The 23,183-nt window shown below is 44.6% G+C and overlaps 1 protein-coding gene across 5 annotated transcripts in view; it reads left to right on the top strand.

Moving 5' to 3' along the window:
• The window catches only part of Cdk5rap2 (CDK5 regulatory subunit associated protein 2), a 185,962-nt gene that overhangs the window by 35,800 nt on the left and 126,979 nt on the right, over positions 1 to 23,183 (top strand). For all 5 annotated transcript variants that reach the window (XM_071600877.1, XM_027945288.2, XM_071600875.1 and 2 more), the window contains exons 5-11: positions 193 to 269; positions 6,092 to 6,215; positions 9,003 to 9,157; positions 13,377 to 13,539; positions 14,706 to 14,759; positions 15,590 to 15,709; positions 18,392 to 18,493. In XM_071600877.1, the coding sequence (XP_071456978.1) occupies positions 193 to 269; positions 6,092 to 6,215; positions 9,003 to 9,157; positions 13,377 to 13,539; positions 14,706 to 14,759; positions 15,590 to 15,709; positions 18,392 to 18,493 (795 nt within the window). The remainder of the gene's footprint in view (positions 1 to 192; positions 270 to 6,091; positions 6,216 to 9,002; positions 9,158 to 13,376; positions 13,540 to 14,705; positions 14,760 to 15,589; positions 15,710 to 18,391; positions 18,494 to 23,183) is intronic.

The raw sequence follows: 23,183 nt of genomic DNA, 5'->3' as shown, positions 1-23,183 counted from the left end.
AGAAACCCAGGGCTTTCTTTTGAGACCACCAGTGTTTAATAATTCCCTTTTCCCTGTGCCTTGAGGCTAATGAGGGCTTCGAGTCTAACATCTGCTGTTAAAGCATTGCAGGGTCCGTCTGTGTGGGGGGCGGCTCGCCCACCGATGAGATCTCGAGTCTTACGCTGCTTCTTTTCTTTCCTTATCTGGAAGAACATCGAGCTCAAGGTGGAAGTAGAAAGTCTGAAGAGGGAGCTGCAGGAGAGAGAGCAGCTGCTCATCAAAGCCTCGTGAGTACCGGTGGTGCTGCCCAGCTGGGAGGTCACCCGGGCTTTCCACTGTGGGCGCTCAGCTGGTCAGTAACTGCTTTTCTAAGCCAGTTGTTCTCTGACTGGCCTCCAAGGACTCCAAGGAAGTTTTGGTTTTATTTAATTACTAATTTTTCAATGAACTAGCCCAGAAAAACGAACAGGTCTTAAGTTCAGCATGGTGAATTTTCACCAAGCAAACACGCCTGGGGAACCATCCAGACCAGGAGGAGAACACTCTGGGTTTGAAGCCTCCTTGTGCTTCTCCCCAAGGTAGCCACTGTTTTGATCACTCTTGTCATGATTGCTTAGTTTTCCCTGGTTTTCAACTTTATATAATTGGAATTATACAATAATGTATTCTTTTGTGTCTAGCTTCTTTCCTTAACAATATATTTGTGAGATTCATCTGTTATTAATTATGTCAGTGGTTCATTCATTGTAATTGCTGTCAAAGTCAAGGGGGCACCGTGGCGCACACCTGTAATCCCAGGGAGGCTGAGTCAGGAGGATCGAGAGTTCAAAGCCAGCCTCAGGGAGGCTCTGAGCCTCAACTCAGTGAGACCTCGTCTCTAACTAAAATACAAAAAAGGGCTGGGGATGTGGCTCAGTGGCTGAGTGCCCCTGGGAAAAAAAAAAGTTAAGGGGTCCTGGTGGGTGAGGCAAGGAAGCAGAGGGTGAGGTAACTATTTAAAAAAATCTGTTACAGGCCCTAGGATCCTTATAATGTTTTGTTTGAAAGGGGTTCTATTACTTAAAAAAAAATTGAAATATTTTAGTATTTCCATTAATGAGTTCAGTATTCAAAAGTTAATGTGTTTGTTGAACAACAGCACAGTTTAGAGAACACAGCCTGCAGTCAGCTGCTTCTCCATTCATCCATCAACATTTATTACGTAATGACTTGTGTCACACACTGAGGACCTGAAAAGAGACACTACCTCCCCCCAGCTGCTGAGTGGTTTATATTCTTGTGAATGAGTGGAGTGTGGAGAGGCAGTGATGGAGGGCATTTTTGGGGAAAGTGGGGCTCGATTTGTCTCCGAGAGAGTGGAATACGACTTCCCAGGGCTGCCTCCCTGAGGTGGGCTGGAAGCTCACGTGGGCATGCTCCCTTTATCATGGAAGCAGAGCTCCTGCTGGGCGTGGCGGGCTCTTTGGCTTGGGGCACAGCTGCTCCATGCCAGGACAGGGTAGCTCCTCTCACTGCCATCGTCTGGCAGCTGGACATTGGTCTGTGTTGGCTTTGAGCAGATGAGAGGTTCCCAGGCCTGGGCTTCTCCTCTGAGCTATGCTAAACTTGCACAGGCAGCATTTTCTGAATGTGTAAATGAATAAATATAAGCAGATTAAAAGTCTTTGTTATTATTTATTTATTTGTTTATTTTTGGAAGCATGTCATTCTCAGCTGTGAGGCAAATCTACTTTCCTAGGCCTGGAGATCAATAATAGAATTTAGTGTGTTTCCTGTACATTGCAGGCCTTGTTATTAGCTGAGCATGTGCATAGGGAAACACCAGTTGACAAGGTCTCATGTGCACGCTTCAGGGACAGCACGCAGCATGGAGTGCTCGGGGCCTTGCACACAAGTTTGTGTGCATATATTTTCCAGTCTGCCCAGGCTGGTGTTCAAGGCCCTTTGCCATCTGACCAGCAGATGCTGTCTCTGCTGGATGGGTCAGCTGTTGTGTGCTGCACTGGACAAGGTTCCTGAGGTTGCAAAGTGATGTTGAAGCTTAGGTTCTAGTGGAGCTGATGGCAGTCAAGTATTTGCAACAGTAAATGCATGAATGCAAATTGGGAAAAGAGCTATAAGGAGAAAATAAAGGGAGCTGTGGGGGTTTATAGTTGCGGGAGTAGATATGTAGGTACGTAACTGGGAAGATGAGCCTGTGAGGTGGCATTTGAAATGAAATCTGAGGCGGACGGAGGAATTGGCAGGTGAGTGGATGGAGAAGCGTTGAAGGAGAAGGGAATGCGTATATGTCTGAGGAAATGAGAAGTCTAGGACCCTAGTGATTTTGGTCTTTCCCCTAAGATCAAATGAGCAAGTGACACAATCTAGAGTTTTGCTCTTGAGAAGGTCACACTCTGTGCTGGAAGTGGGTGGTGGGGGGAGCGAAGGGGAAGCAAGGAGGCCAGTTAGGACGCTGTTCAGTGGGCCAGGTGAGAGCCAGGTGCTGAGTGGTGGTGGTGGGAAGGACACTTGGGCAAGCCCCCAGGCCTTGGTGTGAATGAGGAGGAGAGGGCAAGGCTGGTGCCTCCTGGGTTAACAGCATGAGCTCTGCTCGGAAACGTCGTTGGGACTTCACCACTTTAGCCTCCTCTCCACCAGCTCTGCCCTGCTGCGTTGAGGGCTCCACTGATGCTCCTGTTCTGGCGTTTTCGCCTCGCCCTGGCGGGCTCTTCCCCTTTTGGTCCCCCCAGCCCAGTGCCTTTCCCACTGCCTTGCCCTTGGAAAGGCTCTAATGTGGGTCACCGAGGCTCCTCCAATCCATGTCAGTCTCTTCAGACTCTGACATGTAAGTGCATACGATAAGTCCGTATGCACACCACTTTTGAGGTTAAGAACACTTTCACTCCCCTTGACATCCCATCATTATTCTGAGCAGAGCAAATCTCAAGGAGTACCCTCATTTTATAGAGGAGGGGATTTGGGCCTGGCAACAGGAAGGGTTCTAAGCCCTAGTCAGAAAGGTCGGAACGAGGGTGAGTTCCCCATCATGGAGCACAGCGCCAGGCTTCAGGTTTTGTTTTTTGATTTTCCTGCATAGATGGAAGATACCTTTGCCAATATGCTTCCCTCAGCTCTCTTTTCCGCTGTATGATTTTTGGTGGGAGTGGAATATGGGACCTGCTATAGGAAAAGCCCTTGCTTTTCCCTGAAAACTATAATTAGAATGGAAAGAATCCAGAGAGAATGTTGAGGATACAGGGTAATGAGAAGAGAGCTGGGATGTAGCTTCATGGTAGAGTGCCTGCTTAGGGTGCTCACTGGGGAAAAAAAAATAATGAGGGTAGTATTTCTAGAAGGTTCTTTCTTGTGTTGGGTAGAAAGCTAGATTAGACCCATTTCCCTATAGTCTCCTTGTCTCCCTGTATCTCCCTATCTACCTGTTAGCCCAGATTCTATAAGAAAAGCAAGGGTAGAAGGAGGGAACTAACAAGAGCTAGATCCTACTTTGTCCCAAATCCTGTTCCTAGCACTTAATGTGCTTTTTTCTGTTGATCTTCATAACAGTTATGTGAGGCAGCCAGTGAAGAGAAAATCGAGGCTCAGAGGAAAGGGGAAACTTGCCTGAGTTGGTCACTGAGCTGGGTCTGATCTGGCTCCAGAGCCCACTCTGCCTTGCTGTGAAGTAAACATATTTGTTTGCTCATTTTCCATTGTTATATTTATCAGTTACAATAAGGGGGCATTAAAAACAAAAGCAGTCATATTGTTGGGAGTAAATTTTATCTCCGTAGCTTTAAAACACAAACAAAAAATAATAATTCCATTAGCAGAGGAAAATTGTACCATACTGCTGAGTATAAATTTTATTGCTACAGTAACTGTAAAATACAAAGATGATAAATGAAAAGTTGGAACATTTATTATTGGGAATATATTTTATTGGTATAACTAAAACACAAACAAACTGAATAATACCAGTAGTTGTTAAAAATTGTAGTCAGCCTCTTGACAGTGTACATGATTCAGGCTGTAAAATGCCAAGGTTAGATGGGAGCTGGTGGAGGGAGGCTCTGCTCTGGTGGGTGGGGTGAGGGCAGGGGTTAAAGAGGGGAGCGATTTTATAGTGGAGGCTCCATAAAGCCCCAAGGGCTAAGACATTTGTGAGCCACCCATGGCAGGAACTTGGGGCCAGAAAAACCCTCTGTCTATGGCACAGGATGGAGGGCACGGGATGGAGCGAGTCTGGCATCCTTTTAGCCTTCTCTCATGCCCCTCGAGGGGCCATAGAAATGATTGTAAGTCACTGTGAGTTTGCGCGAGTACTGAAACGAGTTAAGGGAGAGGTTGCCGAGGATACTTAATGGCATTAATCAGGAGGTGGAAATGATGGCCCTGGTTCTGGCTGGGGGGGTGAGCTATTCCAGCTCAGAGCCCAGCAGAGGGATGGCAGGAGACCTCCTGCAGCAGCTCAGCAGGGGCCTGTGCTGCTCTGGCCTCAGAGGCAGCAGCCTCAGTGTGGTGCAGAGCACTCAGATGGAGGAAGAGGCGCCCGCGTGTCAGCCATTAATTCTAAGAGGTAATCATCTCATTTTTCACATGAGGAAACTAAGGGGTAACAGGTAATTTACTGAGGCTAGGTAATGTACCCAGAGTCACACTGGCACTAGAATAGAGCGAGACTGTGGAAGCGGATCTGTGTAGCTTCAGAGCCCATGCTCTTTACTTGCAGTTGTTCACACTGAATTCCATTAACATGATATCACAACCCTGGGGCCTTCTCCAGCCTTATTGGGGAAAGGAAAAAACAGATATAAATAAGGTCTTTATTTGCAGGCAACTCCTTTTTGAGACTTGGACAGCAAATTGGCCCTCTTGACTCTCCATTGTTCTTGGTAAAACGGTCACATGGCCTAGATGTATGAGTGCCTGATCACAGGGTTCTCTGTTGGGGAAATTTTATATACCCCTAAAGTAGGACATGGGAGGCTAGTGGTGAAGACATTTTTTTCTGTTGCAGTTTTTCTGAGAAACAGCTTTAGGTGGAGCCATTTCCTCTGTTATCCTGCTTTCTGGAAACCTGCAATCATTTAGAGATCCGACACAGTCTGAGTCTGCAAATCCGTGTCTGACGCGTTTTATTGTGGAGTCAGTGGTTGTGGCCCACATCTGCCCGGGCACTATCCCCACACTGTTCAATGTGCAGAAGGATATTCCAGGGGCCACAGTGGTTGCCTTGTATGTTTTGTGTCATCTCCGTCTTTATTCCCTGAGAGGTAGCCTGAGCTGCAACAGATGGACCTAGCTGAATGTAAGGTGCTGTCCCCTCTTGCTGGTACAGTGTGACACTGCTTCTTAGCCCTCCAGATGCACTTTTCTTGCATTTGCTCCTTGGCATGTTGGTTGTTAGACCAGCTTTCCTGTACCCCTGGTGGACATGACGTGTGCCTGGTCAAGAACTTCCTGGTGGATATTCAGGCAGTAACTTCATGAGTCTTAAAAGTGTGCTTGCCCTTTGACCCATCAGTTCCCTTTCTAGGAATCTACCCCTAGGAAATCAATGGATGGTAGACATACAAGGATGCTTTTATCATAACACTGCTTGGCATATTAAACAATGGCACTAATGCTTATTGAATGCTTATTTCATACCAGCCACTGATCTCAGATTTTTATGAGTATTATCAAACATGTTAAATCAGAAACAATTTAAATATTTAAAATATAAGCAGTTGATTTAATAAATCATGTTATATTTTATACAGTAAGTTGATAGGTAGCTTTTAAAATAATGCTCTAGATTTCTACTTACTGACCCAGAAGAATATTTATAGTGTATTAAGTAATAAGGTCTGTTCACTGATATGTATTAAATGGTTCTGTTTGTGTACAAAATGTCTGAAAGGCTACATACTCAAATGTTGACTTTGTTATCCCGAGTGACAACTTTATGCATGCGTCTTACCTTTTTCTTATCTGTGTTTTGAAATTACATTAAAAAAAGAAAAAAGAATCTTGGCTTAGGGAGGTGGGAGAAATGACTAACAAATATTCCTTGTCTCTGGGGAGCTGCCAAAGTTACCCTCAGACTCTCACCCTAATGTGTTTTGCCCTCTGCCTTTTTCTGCAGCAAAGCAGTTGAGAGCTTAGCTGAAGGTGGTGGCTCTGAAATTCAGCGGGTAAAAGAAGATGCTCAGAAGAAGGTGCAGCAGGTGGAAGATCTCCTAACCAAGAGGATACTCCTTCTGGAAGGGGCAAGTCTGCAGACCTGAGGGACTGTGCTTCACACCGCGGGTTGATGAGTGATGGGCAGTGTTGTTCCTAGACTGTCAAGAGTTTCAGCAGTTGCTATAGGGCACCCTCACCCTTATTGAGCATCTCCTGAGTTTACTCCCCATTTTAGACACTTTATATATATAATTCATAAAAACCATCATACCCTGAAAACTGGCTGCCATTGTCTTCATTCCTATATGAGACACTGAGGTTCAGAAAGAAATATTAACAGGTCCAAGTTAAATCCTAGATTTAGAGCTGTAACTGCTGGATTTTGAACCTGTGCTCTTTTGACCACACCACTCTGTTTACCATCTTGTTTGGTCCCTTTATTATAAAGATGAGGAAGCTGAGGCCCAGAGAAGGGGAATGACTTTCTTACCTAAAGCTAGCTGAGCCTGGAACCAGAAATCCTGGCCTTTAGCCATCACCTGCCTGTTCAGCCCCTGTCCCTCTGGTCTGACCTCATCCAACCATCCTGCCAGTGCCCACTGACTGTCCTTTCTCTCTGAGGCCCTGTGTGTAGCTTCTCCTTCTACTCATTCTCAGTTATGTGTTTCCTGTGATCATGATGCAAGCCAGGATGTTTCCTGGCTAAAAAATCCTGTGTGTGTCTGGGTTACAAAGTTTTCCTCCATTTTAACTATTATTAACTAATATGGGTTGAGCGTCCTTATCTGAAATGCTTGGGACCAAAAGTGTTTTGGATATGGGTTTTCTTTGGATTTTAGAATATTTGCATTTACATAATAAGATATCTTGGAGGTGGGACTTTTTTATTCTCAATATGCAGTCCATTTATATTTCATATAGTACATATATTTCATATATGCTTTAAGTACATAATTTCATACAGTATTTTTAGTGTGCTTGTGTTTTGACCATGTCACGTGAGGTCAGATGTGGAATTTTCCACTTGTGACATCATGTTGGTACTCAGAAAGTTTCAGATTTTGGAGCATTTAGAGTTTGGATTTTTTGATTAGGGATTCTCAGACTATTCTAATTATTTAATTCCTGGTCTTTGGAGTAGTTTGATCTCAATTTTTCTACCCAGAACTCTGGTATCTTTTTAGTGGATGCAAAGAGAAATGGCTCCAAAAAGCACTTCTGGATGTAAAAAGCAGAGTCTGTATTGAGCAGCTGCAGTTACCTGCTACTCAGGTTGTGTCATCAGCCCTTACCTTCCCTTGGGCCACACAGGCGTTAGGCTCAGAAAGAGCGAGAAACTATCTAAGCCAAAAGTGGTCGAGTGGGACCTTTAAAAGAAGGATTTTCTGGAATGTATGAAAATATAATTATGATGCTTTGAAGTGATGTGGCTTTTGATTTGGCCTCCTGGTTTCCCCAGTGTGTGCTTCCCTGTGTTTTGGCGTGCCACAACCTATCTTTGTCACCTTGGACGAGGCATTTGCCTTTCCTTTGCCTCTGCTTCTGTGAAGTGAAAAGAGTGCCTGCCGCCTGCTGTGTGGAGTAGAGGGAACCAGCATCAGCGGAGGCTGCTGGTGGGCGAGGCTCCCTCCCAGCGCTGCCTGTGCACACTGACCAGTTAATCCTTTCAGTAAACTGAGGAGGCAAATAGTTTTACCACCCTTTTTCTCCTTTCTTTCTTTTTAAACAGATGATGAAGGAGGCAGAGTGGCTGAGTCACGGCTCCAGGTCCCCGGTGTACATGTCCGGTGGTCTGGCTGCCAACCCACATTCTAGAATGCTGTTCTGTACAGTTTTGGTTATAACATTTTAGGGTTGCTGAGGATCAAATGTGATATAAATAAAGCTTCTTGCTTAGAGCCTGGCATTTAGTAGGCACTTAGTAAATAGCAGGCTTTATTGTTTGTTGTCTTAGAATATGGGGGATGGTTTTTGCCAGCTTTCATTAGACTGACAGGCAAGCCTCCTGGGGAGACAGGCTTGGGGGGTACTGTGGAGAGAAAGGGCAGGGAGAAGGAAGCCAACGTCTTTTGCGCTTCCTGTGATGCAACATGTTTTTAACAGAGTTTCACAGCAGCTCTTTGATGAGATAGTGGTTATTCCTGTTCTACGGATTGGAAAGCTGGGGCTCAGAAAGGTTAAGGGACTATCTGAAGTCACATAACAAATAAGTAGGAAAGCTGGGTTTTGAACCCAGTTTGAGTTGATTTTATCTTTGCAATATAATCAGAGGCAGGGGGCTTTAATAGTTGGAGATTTAGGCCTGCTCCTAGGTTACTCGTGTGAGCACTGGAGCTTTTCCCCTAACACAGACACTGCATGGGTGATTTATATAATTTTCTTGGTGGATTCTCTGAGCTCTCAAGAAGAACACAGAGTTTTTCACCACCTAAATCACTTTGGAGATCTAGAAAATGTACTTTAGAATTGTGTAGTCATTATCTTAAAAAGAAATGGGGGTGGGGGGGTGGGATGAATCTGTGTGGTGATCATGGTGACTCTTTGGAATTTATGTGTGTTTAGTATTGAGAGGCGCATTTCCCCTTGTTCTCATTGAAGCTGTAAATATTGATCTGATTTTTCAAAACCAAAAGTACAGTTCTTGTAGAGTTGATTCTTTTCCATTGGAAATGCCTATTACTCTTCAGGATACAAGAGGGAAAAATGGCTGGCAAATGTATTTATTACCGATTCTTTCCATGTATAGTACAATTCAGGGAGGGGAAATGTGCCGGAGAAAAAGTCATAAATATTTATATTTTAATCCAATTTCCTTTCAAAATGTTCCCAATTGTATTGAAAAATTGCATCAAATGCATTTAATTTAACTCTAGGATGTGAAAGCCGCCCAAGCAGAACTGGAAAAGGCCTTTGCAGGAACAGAAACGGAGAAGGCTCTTCGGCTGAGTTTGGAAAGCAAGCTTTCAGAGATGAAGAAGATGCACAAGGGGGACTTGGAGATGGTCCTGGTTCTGGAAGAGAAGGACAGGTCTGGCTCTCATCCTGGTGAAATCCTACCGTCTCATTATCTGCTGCGTGGGGAAAGGATTGTTCCTTTCCTTCCCTTCTTTTCCTCCATTCCCTCCTTGTCCCAAGGCTGTGAGTGGCTTACTGGAACATCTCCAAAACAATAAGATAGCAAACTGGGGATGACATTGGGCAGGAAAGAAAAGGAATAGAATGTAACATGAGGCAGAGACAGTAGATAGCTATTCACATGGGTAAGTTCCATTTAGATACTAAATCTAGCATTCAGTGTTAGCTTTAAGATTCCTGGTAACCAAGGAAAAAAGGAAAAACAATTTTGGTGGACATGAGATTTGCATTCCTCCCTGGGTAAAACAAGCCAGTAGCTCAGAGGAAGCCCAGTTGTACTTGGCACTATCAGAGAAAAATTTCTCTTGTGGTTCTTTCCACGGGAAAAGTAAGTGACCATATCCTCATAATAAATACTAGTGAATTTTGTGTGACCTGTTTTCCATCATATCTTTGAATGCTGGCAGGAGGCCCAAATCGGTACAGTACAGGGAGCCAAAAGCAGAACAATGTCAATTAGATACAGAGTCTGCTGGAGTCCAGAGAAACAGTGGACAGTAGGCCTTTTGGCCATCTTTAGTGCTCATCATATTTTACAGCCAAACTTTTGATAAAAACTCGTTGGGAGAACGTTTATGTTTTGTTACCATGAACCTTACATTTTGATACTCCTGCCCTGTGTTGGTAGTCACTAAATGGAAGGTTGAGTTAGTTAAATGTCAGTGAGACACTAGCTAACCAGTGACCTATCTGTCAAAGAGTCAAGCTTGTTTGGAATTTGATGGAAATTGTTCCAAAGTGAATGAACTAAATCAGGGAATACTGACTAGTTCCTTTCATTAAAAAAAAAAAAAAAAAAAAAAAGTCACTGGTGCCTCCTGCATTGAAACACCCCCTGCCCCCACAATATAGTTTAGTTCTTATGTCCAAATGCTGGTGGCTTTTACTTCTCTCTGGGTGCCATCTTTTGAGATTTGTGTCTGCTACTTACTTTCATTTATGGGTTGGAAAAAATCAGATGAGCAAACCTTTTGCGATTTCCTGTGAAAGAGGAGAGCCCGTGGTCTCCATGTTTAGGTGCTCTAGCTTCTGCGTTTGGAGGAGCTAGCATTGTTGAGCATGCTGTGGCCTTTTCTTCGCTTTGAAATTAAGTTTTGTGATGAGGAAACAGTTCTCTGTGGATCCCAGTGGAGGGAGTAGGGACCATCTCGGCTTACCATTTGAGTCCTGTGTTTTACTTGATCACATTGCTAGGAAGAGAATCTTCCCTGGAGTGGGGTTTTATCCTAAGAGCTTGTAGAAGCCACTGAAGAGTTAGGGATGAGGTGCGGCATGACAGGATCAGGTTTAAATTTAGAGAAGCTGCCTTTGGGTCTGGTACAAGACTGGTTTTCAGGCTGATATAGACTTGCAGACAGGAGGTGATGTGACCAGCACGGGGGAGAGGTTGGAGTGGAGGAGAACAGGCAGAGATGGAGAAGGTACAGGGGATATGATGACCGAATGGATGTGGGCTGGGGGAAAAGGCTGCAGGCTGGGCTGTATCCTCTGGGCCAGGGTGGAGCCCGAGCAGCTGCGGGATGGGAGTGCAGTTTGCTGAGTTGGGGAAAAAGGGGAAAGAAGATGTGTGTTGGGGGGTGGGGGGGGAAGATGCTGCTTTCTTTCCGGACCCAGTGGGTTGAGGACTATGAGTGAGTGAGTGGGGCTGAGGAGGTAGGTGGATCAAGGCCGGATGGAGGATGAGTAGATTCATTCCTTAACCAGCTGCTGAGCTCGTCCTGGGGTGCGCATAGGAAACAGGAAGCACAGTCCTGTTTATTTGGAGCTCTGGGTGGAAGAGGCAAATTCAGGGCCCTGTGCTCAGCGAGGGGCAGGGAAGGCTCATCAGGGGAGGAATCCTGGAGGTGCTAGCTCAGGGAGTGGTGTGTGCAAAGCCTGTCACACAGCCTGATTGTGGAGTCCCCGATAAGTATTCCCGGTTCGAGTTGCTGCGGAAGCATGATTTCTTGTTTTGTTTGCTGGGGGAAGAGGGAATTTGGGAGGATGAGTACTTACTTTTGTCCGGCTGGTGGGTTCCCCGGGAATGTGGGTGGCCATTCAGAGCTTTGGTAAAGGCTTCATCTTCCTGGGGTTCCCGTAGTTCCGTCTAGATGGGCACAGAAATCTGGTTTGTCAGACTTGTGAATGTGTTTGTCTCAGGGGTAGAGGTGTCCCAGCTGCACTGCCAGAGACTGGCAGCCAGATGCCAACTCCAGATTTGTGTTCAGGATTTGACAGTCTTTATGGTGAAACTCTGGGGACACAGATCTGTGTGCTCCCTCTCTGAAATCAGTCCTGCCTACTAGGCTCGTGGGGGTCAAGAGGTTAGCACTGCATTAAGCAGGGGTCCCTGGTTACATCCTGGTGAGAGGGGTGCCAGAGTGACTCTCTGTTGGGCCTGGAGTTGGATCCTGAGGCCTGGCCCCTCACTTGGGTGGGCACTGCCAATATCTTCTGGGCTCCCGCCACCCCTTTTCAAAGACACAGGTTGTAGTTCTAGTTACTTTATTTCCTTCAGTCTGGCCTTTGAACTATTCGAATCTAAAAGGCAGTCAACTTTGGGGACCCTGCAAGTCGAATATGGCCTGCAGATATATTGTCTTTTCTTTGGTCTACACAGTAGTTTTAAGTTTGAATTACTTGCCAATATCTAAAACAGACTTTCATGTAAAAGTCTGGATTTCCAGTTTCTCTTGAAAATCTCCGGATGCTGCCTTGCTGGGTCAAAGCTGCTGTTCCCTGTGGATGAGCCAGTCCTTCAGCTGGCCTCAGACTCCACAAGCCTGCCCCACTTTTTTCACTCCCTATCTGAAACTTGCTTTCTGGTAACTGAAAAAAATCAATTTTATTGAGTTATAAATTACATACAATACAAGGCATCCATTTAGAAGTGTGTTGTTGGGTGACTTTTTACCTCTCCATTGATGATGTGATGATTCCGAGCTAGACCCCTAGAGGGCAGTCTTACTCCTCCCTCCACATTTTTGGGGGCATTGTGCAGGTGCAGCCTGGTGCCCCATCCCAGTGCATTGCTAGCTGTTCCAGCTGCTGTGTCTCCTTCCTAGCCTTAGCTGGGGGAGCTGAGTGCTTCAAGAGGGCTGCTCTGCTGTGTTTCCAATCTTTTAATCTCTTACTAAAACTGAGTTGCTTCCTGGCTTAGCTGCAGAAAGCCTCTTCTGAGGTCCTCGGACAAAATGCTAATTGTTGAATGTTGAAAAAGGTAGTAATTTTAACAGCTGTCATTTGTTGAGTTCTGCCACAGGCCACGAGCTGTGAGGGTTGTGTTAAATGGCTTAACTGCAGTCCACATGAGCAAGTTATCCCTTTCATAGCCAAGGAAATGCAGGCTCAGAGAGGTCAGATGACTTGCTGTGGTTGGGGAGTGGTTGATATGGGGACTTTAGTGCTCAGAAAAGAATGTGTTCATTTCTCTCTGTTGGGGCCACTCAGGTTGTGGATGGCAAAGCTTTCCTTAAGGGGAAAATGCTTAACCAGTGTGACCTGGTGGGACAGATGGGAGAGGGTGGGACAGGGCTGGGAAGGACATTCCAGGAGCAGCTTATACAAAGGGATGGAAGCACACAGTCTGGTTTGGGAGAGAGCCGGAAGTGAGGCTACTACCTAGCGGTGGAGGGTAATGGTTTCCTTTGAGATGAGACTGAGGCTTGGATTTCTTGTCCAATAGTTTGGCCTTTAACTTGAAAGTCAGTGTGTTTAAAAGCTTTGCCCTGAGAAGCTGTGGAGGAATCCCCTTGTTTTCTCCACACTCACCAGAGCAGCTTTCCATCAGTTGTGTTTGCACAGACTTCTTTTGGAGGCAGGATTTCTTACCCAGAAAAATATTAATCCATTGCAGTTGGTGGGGGCAGTTGAGGTCTTTGAATAGGGGTGTGATCTGACCAGTGTGGCTGCCCAGAGTTGGATTCACGGGGGCCAGGCTAGAGGCAAGGGGACCTGTTAATGTCATACTGATTCTGGCCTTTGACATCTGATCTGCAAGGTGTGTTTTTATTTTTGTTTAGTCACTGGACCTGTCTATTTTGAACATGTCTGGCTCCATTTCCTGCCTCCTCCTGCTCCACTGAGCTAAGAGAACAGCATAGAATTAATATTTAAATTTTGTTCTCTTTTAGACTGATTGAGGAGTTGAAGCTGTCTTTGAAGAGCAGAGAAGCTTTAATTCAGTGCCTTGAAGAGGAGAAATCTCAGACAGCATGTCTTGATGAGAATGTGTCATCTGAAGAGCTCCGAAGACACTCTGCTGCTCTGAGGGAGGAAAAGGAGAGAGATGCTGAGGTGAAGTGTCAGGGCACCAGGGGGCGCTTTACCAGATCCTACTCCTCTATGGGAGATGGACTGGCCTTCATTCTGTGTGGTTCATACATGGTCAGCTTCCAAATATGAGTCCTGTGAGCGAAGAATCAGCAGAAACAGCCTTTGTCAGGACCTGGCATTTTCTCTCTCCTCTCACATGAAGAGTTGGTTAGAAAAACAGTGCCCGCTGGTCTGTCTCATCATGTGTTAATCTGTCCTTGCCTGCGGACTCTGGTTTCATCATTGGGCTTTCTTAGAGTAGAACAGTGGTGCATTGTGCTTGTCTGTTTAACCTGTGTGGTGAGAGGCAGGCTTGAGGCCAGCTTTGGTCTGAAACTTCAGAGGTGGTGGGGGGACGGAAGTGAGCCCTGCTGGGCCTGGTGGCATGCGAGGGGTTCAGTGGACCACCTCATTCAGTCTTCCCAGCCACCTGGCCAGGAGGAGATCCCTGTCCCCTTTTGAGTTTAGAACCAGACTCAGAGGAGTTGTTATATTTTTCCAGGCTCTAAGAGGGGGGTTACTGATAGCTGACCCCAAACCCCTAGACCCCTGCCCTGACTCTAGGTGGCCTCCACAGCTACTGTTTGGAAGAGGGAGGTCAGGGCCAGGAAGTGCAGGCGGGTCTTGATCTAGACCTTCCATTCTTTCTTTCTTTCCTTTTTTTTTTTTTTTTTTTTTAAAGTTGTAGGTGGACACAATACCTTTATTTTATGTATTCCTTTTTTTATGCGCTGCTGAGGATCAAACCTCGTGCCTCACATGTGCTAGGCAAGTGGTCTACCACTGAGCGACATCCCCAGCCACTAGAGCTTCCATTCTTGCTGGAGCAAGGGTGGCTGCTGCATGCAGGGGGTTCACAGTGGGGCATGTTCTGGGTGCTTGTGAAGGTCTTGGTTCCTTTATGGAGCAGGGCCTTTGTCTCTGCCTTATCAGTGAGTTCTTTAGCCTTGCCAGGAAATGACATTGCCTCCTACTTCTCCTTTTAAGCCTCCTTTGCACTCCGCGGGGAAGAGAAAAGGAGAGAACCCTTGACTTAATGAATGCCACAGCAATGGGGAAAAGTAGGTTCATGAGGTGCTTGTTCTGCTTGTTTTAGGGAAGCTATTGTGGGTGCCGTCTCTCTGGGTCTAACGAATATCTTTTCTTAGGCTGCACAAATGGAGCATCAGAAGGAGAGAAGTCATTTTGAAGAAAGGATCCAGGTATATTGATACATTTTATTGAAGATTTCTCCTATTCTTGCTTCTTGTTTTATTCCAAGTGTGATAGACAATTCGGTGTATCTTTAGCAGTCAGTTATTGAATGCTCCTGGGTGCCATTAAACTTAAGAATCTTTAGAGGGAGTTTCTCAATCTTTGTGGTAACTCTGTGTAGACAGTCCTGTTTTACAGATATGGTATCTGAGACCAGGAAGGTGAGGTCACTTGCCCAGGATCACATAGCTGGTTAGACTATGGTGAGGACTCAGACCTGCCAGTCCATGGGCTCTCCCAGTCATGGTAGCCGGATTTGTGTTGTGCCCGCAGCATAGAAAGTGCTTTCATGTCCATTACCTCATTTGACCCTTACAGCAACCCAGGAGGAAGGCAGCAGTGATTATCTTTAGAAATAAACTTAAACTGTAAATGTGTAGTTTAGTCTCCATCAAACCAGATTCTCTGCTAGCTTTTGTAGCATTAAGGAATGAAATTAATGATCTGTTATTTCCCTCCAAATAACCTGGTACAGTTCAAAGACTCTGATGTGACTGTATTCAGATTTTGGAAGGCACTGGAGTCCTTCCCATAGGAATAGCTGTCATCATCTCAGCTGATCTGATCCCCTTCCCTTCACCCAGTCCTGTTGCCGAGAGCAGTAACACAGTAACTTGGAGCTGATGCCACTGCGTTCAGCTCGACTTGGAAACATTAATCACAGGTTGACAGGAATAAGATAGAATAACTGCATTTGAGTGTGCTCTTAAAGATATATTTACAGTGCATTTTGGTTGCAACGCATCAACTTAGTGAATCTTTTTCTAATCTAATTTAGGCACTTCAGAAGGACCTGAGAGAAAAGGAAAGAGAAATTGCTACAGAGAAGAAAAATAGTTTAAAGAGGGATAAAGCCATTCAGGGCCTAACCATGGCATTAAAATCAAAGGAAAAAGAGGTATGTCTGATACACTTGAGGTGAGATTTTTCTTTATTAGTTTCTGTCACTGGCCTGTTCTACCCTGAATTTTTAGCTTTAGGTAAAAAGTTCATAAGAGAGCTGAGACAGTATAAAAAGTGGGGAAAGGATCCTTTATTTCATTGGAAATCCAGTGCGCCCAAGAAAAATATGTTAAACATGTAATTTAAATTTCCTAATAGTCACATAAAAAGAAGTATAAAGAAACATGTAAAATTAACTTTAATAATATATACGTCCCAGATATCATTTCAATATAAAATCAATAAAACAAAGGTTATAATGAGACCTTTAGCCTTTTTCCCCAGAGTTTGAAGTCCAGATGTTCATCTCGTAGTGGTTGCCCTGGTGGACAGTTGTAGTCAAGATCTGATCTTTTGATGGTTAGTAGAAAATTGAGATAAAGGAGTTGATGAACCTGTGACTGGACCAGTTAAAGAGCCATCTGGTTGGTTGTCTTTGGGATCCAAGGAGATGGCTGATGGCTGTCTTCTTGTCATTGGAGCTATCAGTTGTGTCCCAGTGATATGCTAGGCGCTAGGCCCCACATGGAGGGGACACCCAGCTCTGCTCGCAAGTCCAGTGCAGAACCAAGAGTGATAGGTGTGATTGAGGGAGGTGCAGGGGCTGGGGTGGCAGAGGGTGGGGGACTCGATTCAGATTAGGTGTAGATGTGGGGCACAGGGAGTGTACTTAGGGGAGCAGATCCTGATCTGAATTTTAAAGAAGGAGAGTGTGGGTGTTAGATGGGAAGGAAGGCAGAGATGGGTGGCCATTTTGGACAGAGGGAAAATGTTGGTCAAGTCATAACAGGATTATAGGCCAGGGTGTGTGTATGGCACCAAAACCAGCCTGGGGCTGCCCGAACACAGAGTGGAGAACTTGTGTGAGGCGAAAGAAGAAGCTGGACTGGTTGCAGGGGCAGCCAGAGGAGGGGACTAAACGTATTTTCAGCTGCTCAGGGGGCATGCCACTGGGGGCTCTTGGGTAGGAGGGTGTGGTCCCATTTTCCTTTTAGAGAGGCCTCTGCAATATTTGGAGAGTAAATTATAGGAGGGAGAGAATGGAGGCAGAGAGGTCAGGAGCCCTGGTGAGAGTCGTAATTGAAGATTAGAAATAAGGTTGTGGAAATCTAATGTTGGATGTTGGACTTCAGATAAGGGATAGTCAGGAGTGACTTTAGGTGTCTGACTCGCATGTCTAGGGACCTGGGGGTGCCACCAGCTCAGACCATAGCATAGAAAATGGAGTCTTGTGGTGAGCTGGGGCAGTGGTGTGGGTGATGGGCTGTTTAGAGAGTACTGGCCTGGGAGCCCTGGCTGAGCTGTCCAGGAGGCAGATGGATCTGCAAGTCTGTAAAGCGTGGAGAGCATGGTCAACCTGAAGAGCTGACTTGGAGTCACTCCCCTGTCTGCAGGTGGGCTTTAAAATCTGAGAGTTGGCCTGTTTACCCAAGGAGAGAGTAGAATGGGAAAGGAGGCTGAGGGTGAGACTGCGGGGGACTGCAAAATTTCAGGGACAGGGTCAGGAGCGCACAAAGCAGGCAGCAGGAATGGTTGCAGGAGTAGGAGCCTGAGCAGGAAACGGGTGCTAACGAAGCTAAAGGAATGCAGGAGTTTGGTGCAACAGAGGTTTGGCTCCTAATAACAGCAGCCACCATTCTTGTCATGTGTTGGAGGTTCAGGGCCCAGCTGAAGCTGGAGACCTCACTGTGTTGGGGAACAGTTCTGGGTGCTAGCAAAGTATACCGTGTGGTCGTGGTAGTTCATAGCTGACCCTAGGGTATAGGAGGCGGTCACTAGAAGATGAAATTCTGGGACTAGCCAGGCCAGGTGGTTGGGTGGGTCATCTCTGTGGCCAGTAATAGTAGTAACACCTGGTATGAGCCAAGCACCATTTGAGCACGAGTGCATATTACCTCATTTAATTCTAACAACTCTATAGTTGGGTGAGTGGTGGTAACCTCATCTTATTAAGTACCGGAGGTGGGGTAGCTTTATCAAGAAAAGAGGTTTATTTAACTCACAGTTTTAAAGGTAGCCCCATACGTTCAGCCTTTCTTTTCTTTTTTTTTTTTTTTAAGAAAGAGAGAGAGAGAGAGAGAGAGAGAGAGAGAGAGAGAGAGAATTTTAATATTTATTTTTTAGTTTTCGGCGGACACAGCATCTTTGTTTGTATGTGGTGCTGAGGATGGAACCCGGGCCGCACGCACGCCAGGCAAGCGCGCTACTGCCTGAGCCACATCCCCAGCCCCGTTCAGCCTTTCTTGAGGGCCTAATGATGGTTGTTAGGAGCATGGTCAAGAGGAAGAGATCTCCAAACAGGAAGTCATAGAGAAACTAGGAGTCCAGAGTCCCTCCTAAGAGCTGACTTAAGGACCAGTTTATGTAAGGATCTCCCACTGAGCTACACCTCTTAAAGGACTCGCCTCCCAGTGTTGCCACACTGAGGACCAAGTTTCCAACACATGAACCATAGCTGAAGTTGAGAGAATTGGATCTTAAAGAGGTTAATTCATCCAGCTAGTCAACTAGAAATCCCACTCAGGTATTTTCTGACCACAGAGCCCTTGTATACACAATTGAGCAGGAAGAGCATTTGGGCTGAGCAGAGAGGAGAGCCCAGTTATATATTTGGCTGCCATTCCTTACTTTTTGCTAGGTTGAAGAACTTAACTCTGAAATCAAAGAGCTCAGTGCTACCTTTGCTGAGGCCAAAGAGGCGCTGCAGAAAACACAGGAAGCACAGATCCTGAAATGCCAGGTGAGTGTTCACTTTAATTTCAGGGTGTGTTTACCCACCCCCGGGCGTGCTAGGCACTGAGTGCTCATGCTCTGCCACTGAGCCACACTCCCAGCCTTGGGACTGTCTCTTATCCTAACTCCGGATGAGGTCAGGGCTTTGCAGCTGAAGGGAACCTGGATGATTTAAATAAGGAGAGCTGTGGGTGGTCTTCAGTGATAGAATCAGCTCAGTCTGTTTAAGGGGAAGTTCTCTGCCAGCTTTGGGAGCTTCTCTAGCCCCCTCCTCAATATGATAACAGTGATAACCATTCCCAGAGTTGCAGTGTTGAGTTTACTCTGTGCCGAGTATTAGTGCAGTGTATGTGGATTATCTCATGTGATCTCCCCAGCCCTGTGGGGAAGGTAATCATCCCCACCCTTATATTTGTGAGGTTTTTGAAAACTCAGCAAGGGTGTGTAGCTTGTTCACTGCCACACAGCTGGCAAACTGTGGGGCCAGGATTTAAATGCAGTGATTGTGAATAACAGCAGGCTTTTATTGAACACATACTTGGTGCCAGGCCCTGCTAGGTGCTCCCCATAGATTATCTCAGTTATCTGTCTAGCAGCTCTGTGAAGTAGGCACTGTTAATATCTTGTTTTACTGCTGAGGAAGTCCAGGTTGACAGATTGAAGTAACTTGCTAGAGTCCTTTCACTGGTAAGTGACAGAGCTGGGGTTTGAGTCAATCTCATTGCCCAGCTTGAGCTTTTGCCTGCCATCCCAAACCTTCCCTCACCTGGCTGCTTCAATCCCACCTCTTCCTTCTGAGTTTTGGTTCCAGAGGTCTTGATGTTTTTATGGCTGGTCTTTTCTCTTTTGCTGCCCTACCACATTGTACTAGAGGGACTCCTATTTTCCCCTTTGTCTGTCTCTCTCTCTCTTCCTAATTTCAGTTTTGTGCTCTTTAATTATTTAAGAATTTTCTTCCCATATTTCTGGTTTCCCGAAACAGTTTATACCTATGACTCAGGATGTAAGGAATCCGCCAGCCCAGTAAGTCCATGCTGCCCAGGGTCTTCTTCCTGTCCCTGCGCCAGTGCTGCTTGTGGTCGTAAGGTGGAAGTTAGAAGTTAAATCCAGGGCATGTGGATTCCTAATCTTCACATCCCTTCCTTATCTTTTGCAGAGCTTTGGTTCACAATAAGAATAATTGAAGTAATTTGGTTTAAATCATGGTATGCTAGATAAACCTCTGCTTTTGTGAGTCTCAGACTTGCCCTCTCCTACTGTGTTGACAGTACTTGATGAAATGGAGCTGCAATTACATTTCACTCTGTTTTTTCTCCCCTAGCTTAGAAAATAACAAGCTTTAAAAGTTGAATCCTTAGGAAAACCATCCAATTTTCCATTGCTTAAGAAAAAAATATATATGTTGGCAATTGATAGCCAGAGACCCGACATTCTTATAAGCTTTGGGGTATTTTACTTATTATGTTGGGCCTTGAAGAAAAGAAAGGAGTCTTATGAATTTAAATGTTTCCCAGAATTATTGCATACATTTATTAATTTAATAACTCTTAGTCCTAGTTGAAAGACTTTCAGAATATTTAAGTCTTGCAGTGCACAGGGCTCAGGGACTGTTGTAACTCCTGGGGTTATGTATGTCAGGTGGGCTGTTTGGAGAACCTTCTTTGAACCTTTATCCAAAAAGATAGTGTGTTTGTGAATGGTAGAGAGTTTGTGGCAGGATTTGAATTCAAATCTGTCTCCAAAGCCTGTTTTTTCCTACTACTCTGTGAGTAAATGTACACGGTACACATATATTGGTTTTCTGTTTGAGGTATGTGCATGGTTTTCACAGACGTGTAAAGTGTCTCTTCCATGTATTGGGGCCTTTTGGATATCACACGATCTGAACTAATTGCAGCAGTAGTAGAAGAGCCAAAGTTCACAGGGCTGGCTTCAAGCCTGACACTGAAGTGACAGTAACTGATAGTTAAGCCTTGGAGTGGCTGCCCAAGCACAGATGCACAGAGACGTGAATTCTGATCCCAGGTATGACTCGGTGCGAGCTGCAGTGTGGGCTGCCTGGCATTCTTCCAAACCCATTTAAACAAATTATTTCCAAATTGGAAATGGCATCCCTCTTCTAACTATAAAACTGAAATGCATATTGTAGGAAGTTTATTTTTACTTTTTATTTATTTATTCATTTTTTGGGGTCCTGTGGATTGAACCCAGTTTTTTTTTTTTTAAACCACTGAGCTACATCTCTAGTCCTTTTAATTTTTTATTTTGAGACAGGGTTTCACTAAGTTGCCCAGGCTGGACTTGAACTTGTGATCCTGCTGCTTTGGCCTCCCAAGTTGCTGGGATTACAGACCTGTGTATTTTTTCTTTTCTTTACCCAACATTCTTGCCACAGTAGTATATATAGATGCACTCAGTCTTTTTTATTTTGAGACAGTTGAGTCACATGTGGTATAGATGTCTGAATTCTTTACTCAGTTGTCAAAGGTAGCATCACCTCCCAGGTCACACACCTGAAGCTGGCCTTGAACCCAGGGCTCTGACTCTCTCCCTTTTGAGCTCAACATGTTTCTACACAATTGGCAAGGGTGGTTTGTTTAAGATTATATTTGGCCTTTAGCTTCTGACCATGTTTAATTGGACCAAATATTTGCCATTGAGCATCATTCAGAAAAAGGTAGAAAGCCCTCCAGAGAAGTAGATTAAAAAGCCATTTAAGGAAAATTCAACGTGGACAGTGTTATGAAATGAATAGAATCAATGCATTTAAATTCTTTAAGCTTAGATATTTAAAGAAGTTTCACCATTCCTATTTATGTGGAAATCCCGTAGAACTCTCCTCGCTTGATAATAACTGTTAATATCAAAATTAGGCACATTTAACAAGTGCCTAATTGATGTTCCTGTCTCTAACCTCCACCCCCACCCCCAACTCATTCTCCTTGTTTTCATTCTTCTTCCTTCCTTCCTTCCTTCCTTCCTTTTCTTTTCTTTTTTCTTTCTTTCTTTTTTTTTTTGAGTTCATTGGAATCCTCACTGCCCTGGGCAGGGCAGTGCAGTGCTGTGGAAAGAACACAGGCCCTGAGTCATTTGAATCCCAGATCTAGTCACTGTGGTCTGAAGACAGACTAGTCATTTAGTAGTTCTCAACTTGTTATTTAAATGGGCACAGAAATGTGTACTTTTGCAGTTGGTATGAAAAAGAGAGACACCCTGTATGTAAAAGTGCTTGTTTAGCTCCTTTTATAAAATCAGTGCTTAATAAAGCACAAAAGGGGAGTTGTAACTGTTGTTCAAGAGGAATTTTAACAATCATTGTATACTTTCTTTTGTTTGTTGAGTTTAAACATTTTTTGTTGGGGGGGGGTATTGGGGATTGAACCCAGAGTTGCTTACCCGTGGAGCCACATCCCCAGCCCTTTTTATTTTTTATTTTGAGACAGAGTTTCACGGAGTTGTTAGGCCCTTGCTAATTTGCTGAGGCTGAACTTGAATTTGCATTCCTCCTGCCTACGGAGTTACTGGGATTATAGGAGTGCATTACCATGCCTGGATGTCATAGACATTTAAAAAAATATTTTTGGCCTTTTGACCTAGGTTTCCCACTTTTTATTAATTTCCAAAGAAATAAAACCGGAAGCTTTCATAAAGTTACATTGCAGTTTGATTGGTGCTCACTCTCATTTCATGTTGCTCTGTGTCAAATAAGCAATTAGGGGAACATAGGCCCGATGACTGGGCTTTAGGTGGCCCTCAAACAGCAGAGGTCTGTAGCCCCCAGGTTCACCGTGGTTGTAGTCCACTTCCTGAACAACTGGGTTGACACTTGAACACCTGTGACCTGGAAAGGCCAAGAAGCTGGAGCTATTATTCGAGTCTGAATTGTGGCTTTTGAGAATTCAACTGTCAGCTCCTTTTGAATTCTTAATTTTGCATATTAGTCAAAGTAAAAGAACAGATTTATTAAAAAGTTTTATTTTCTCCTGATTAGAAGATTACATATGCTTCCACTCCTCCCCTGATTAGAAAGAAAAAGAAGAAATCTGGAAATGACCCACTCAATATTGATGTTTTAATGTGTTTCTTCTAGACTTTCTTTTATGTATAGATTTTTTTTTAGATCATTTAAAATTAGGTTTTTTATTTTTTTCATATAACACTGTAACTTGGATATATTCCCATGTTATTGATTCTTTGCAAATGTAGTTTTCAGATTTCATTGTGTATATTCATCATACTTTATTTTTGCATATTTCTTTCTTATTTTTTACTGTTATAAGTAATAATATAACATTGGTCCACTTTATGCTTTGAATATAACCCTTGCTGCTCTGCCACTGTGTCATTTTTCAAAGGACATGTTTTTTTTCTCTTCTCTCCTTGCTTCTCCCTCATCTCAGGGGAAACAGGATCACCTTCCTTCCCCATGCTAGGCAGAGGTATCTGTCCCTGAGCACACACCCCAAAGTCATGCATACTCTGGGGGTGGAACCAAAAGATCTCAGAAATGACTGTCTCCCAAATTAACAAGTGAATTACAACTGTGGACAGAGAACATGTGGAATGTAGCCTTTGGATTACCTCTTTAAAAATCCTCTGTTCCCCTTGATGGGCAAAATCTCAGCCTTTGGGACAGGAATCCTCTGTGTTTCTCCTTCCCTAGCAAAGCGATAAAATTTCTTTTTCTCAAAATGTGT

This window comes from Marmota flaviventris, chromosome 13 (genome assembly GCF_047511675.1).
Source record: "Marmota flaviventris isolate mMarFla1 chromosome 13, mMarFla1.hap1, whole genome shotgun sequence".
NCBI lineage: Eukaryota > Metazoa > Chordata > Mammalia > Rodentia > Sciuridae > Marmota > Marmota flaviventris.
The sequence above is the reverse complement of the archived record's forward strand: the minus strand, read 5'-3'. Positions and strand labels throughout refer to the sequence as shown.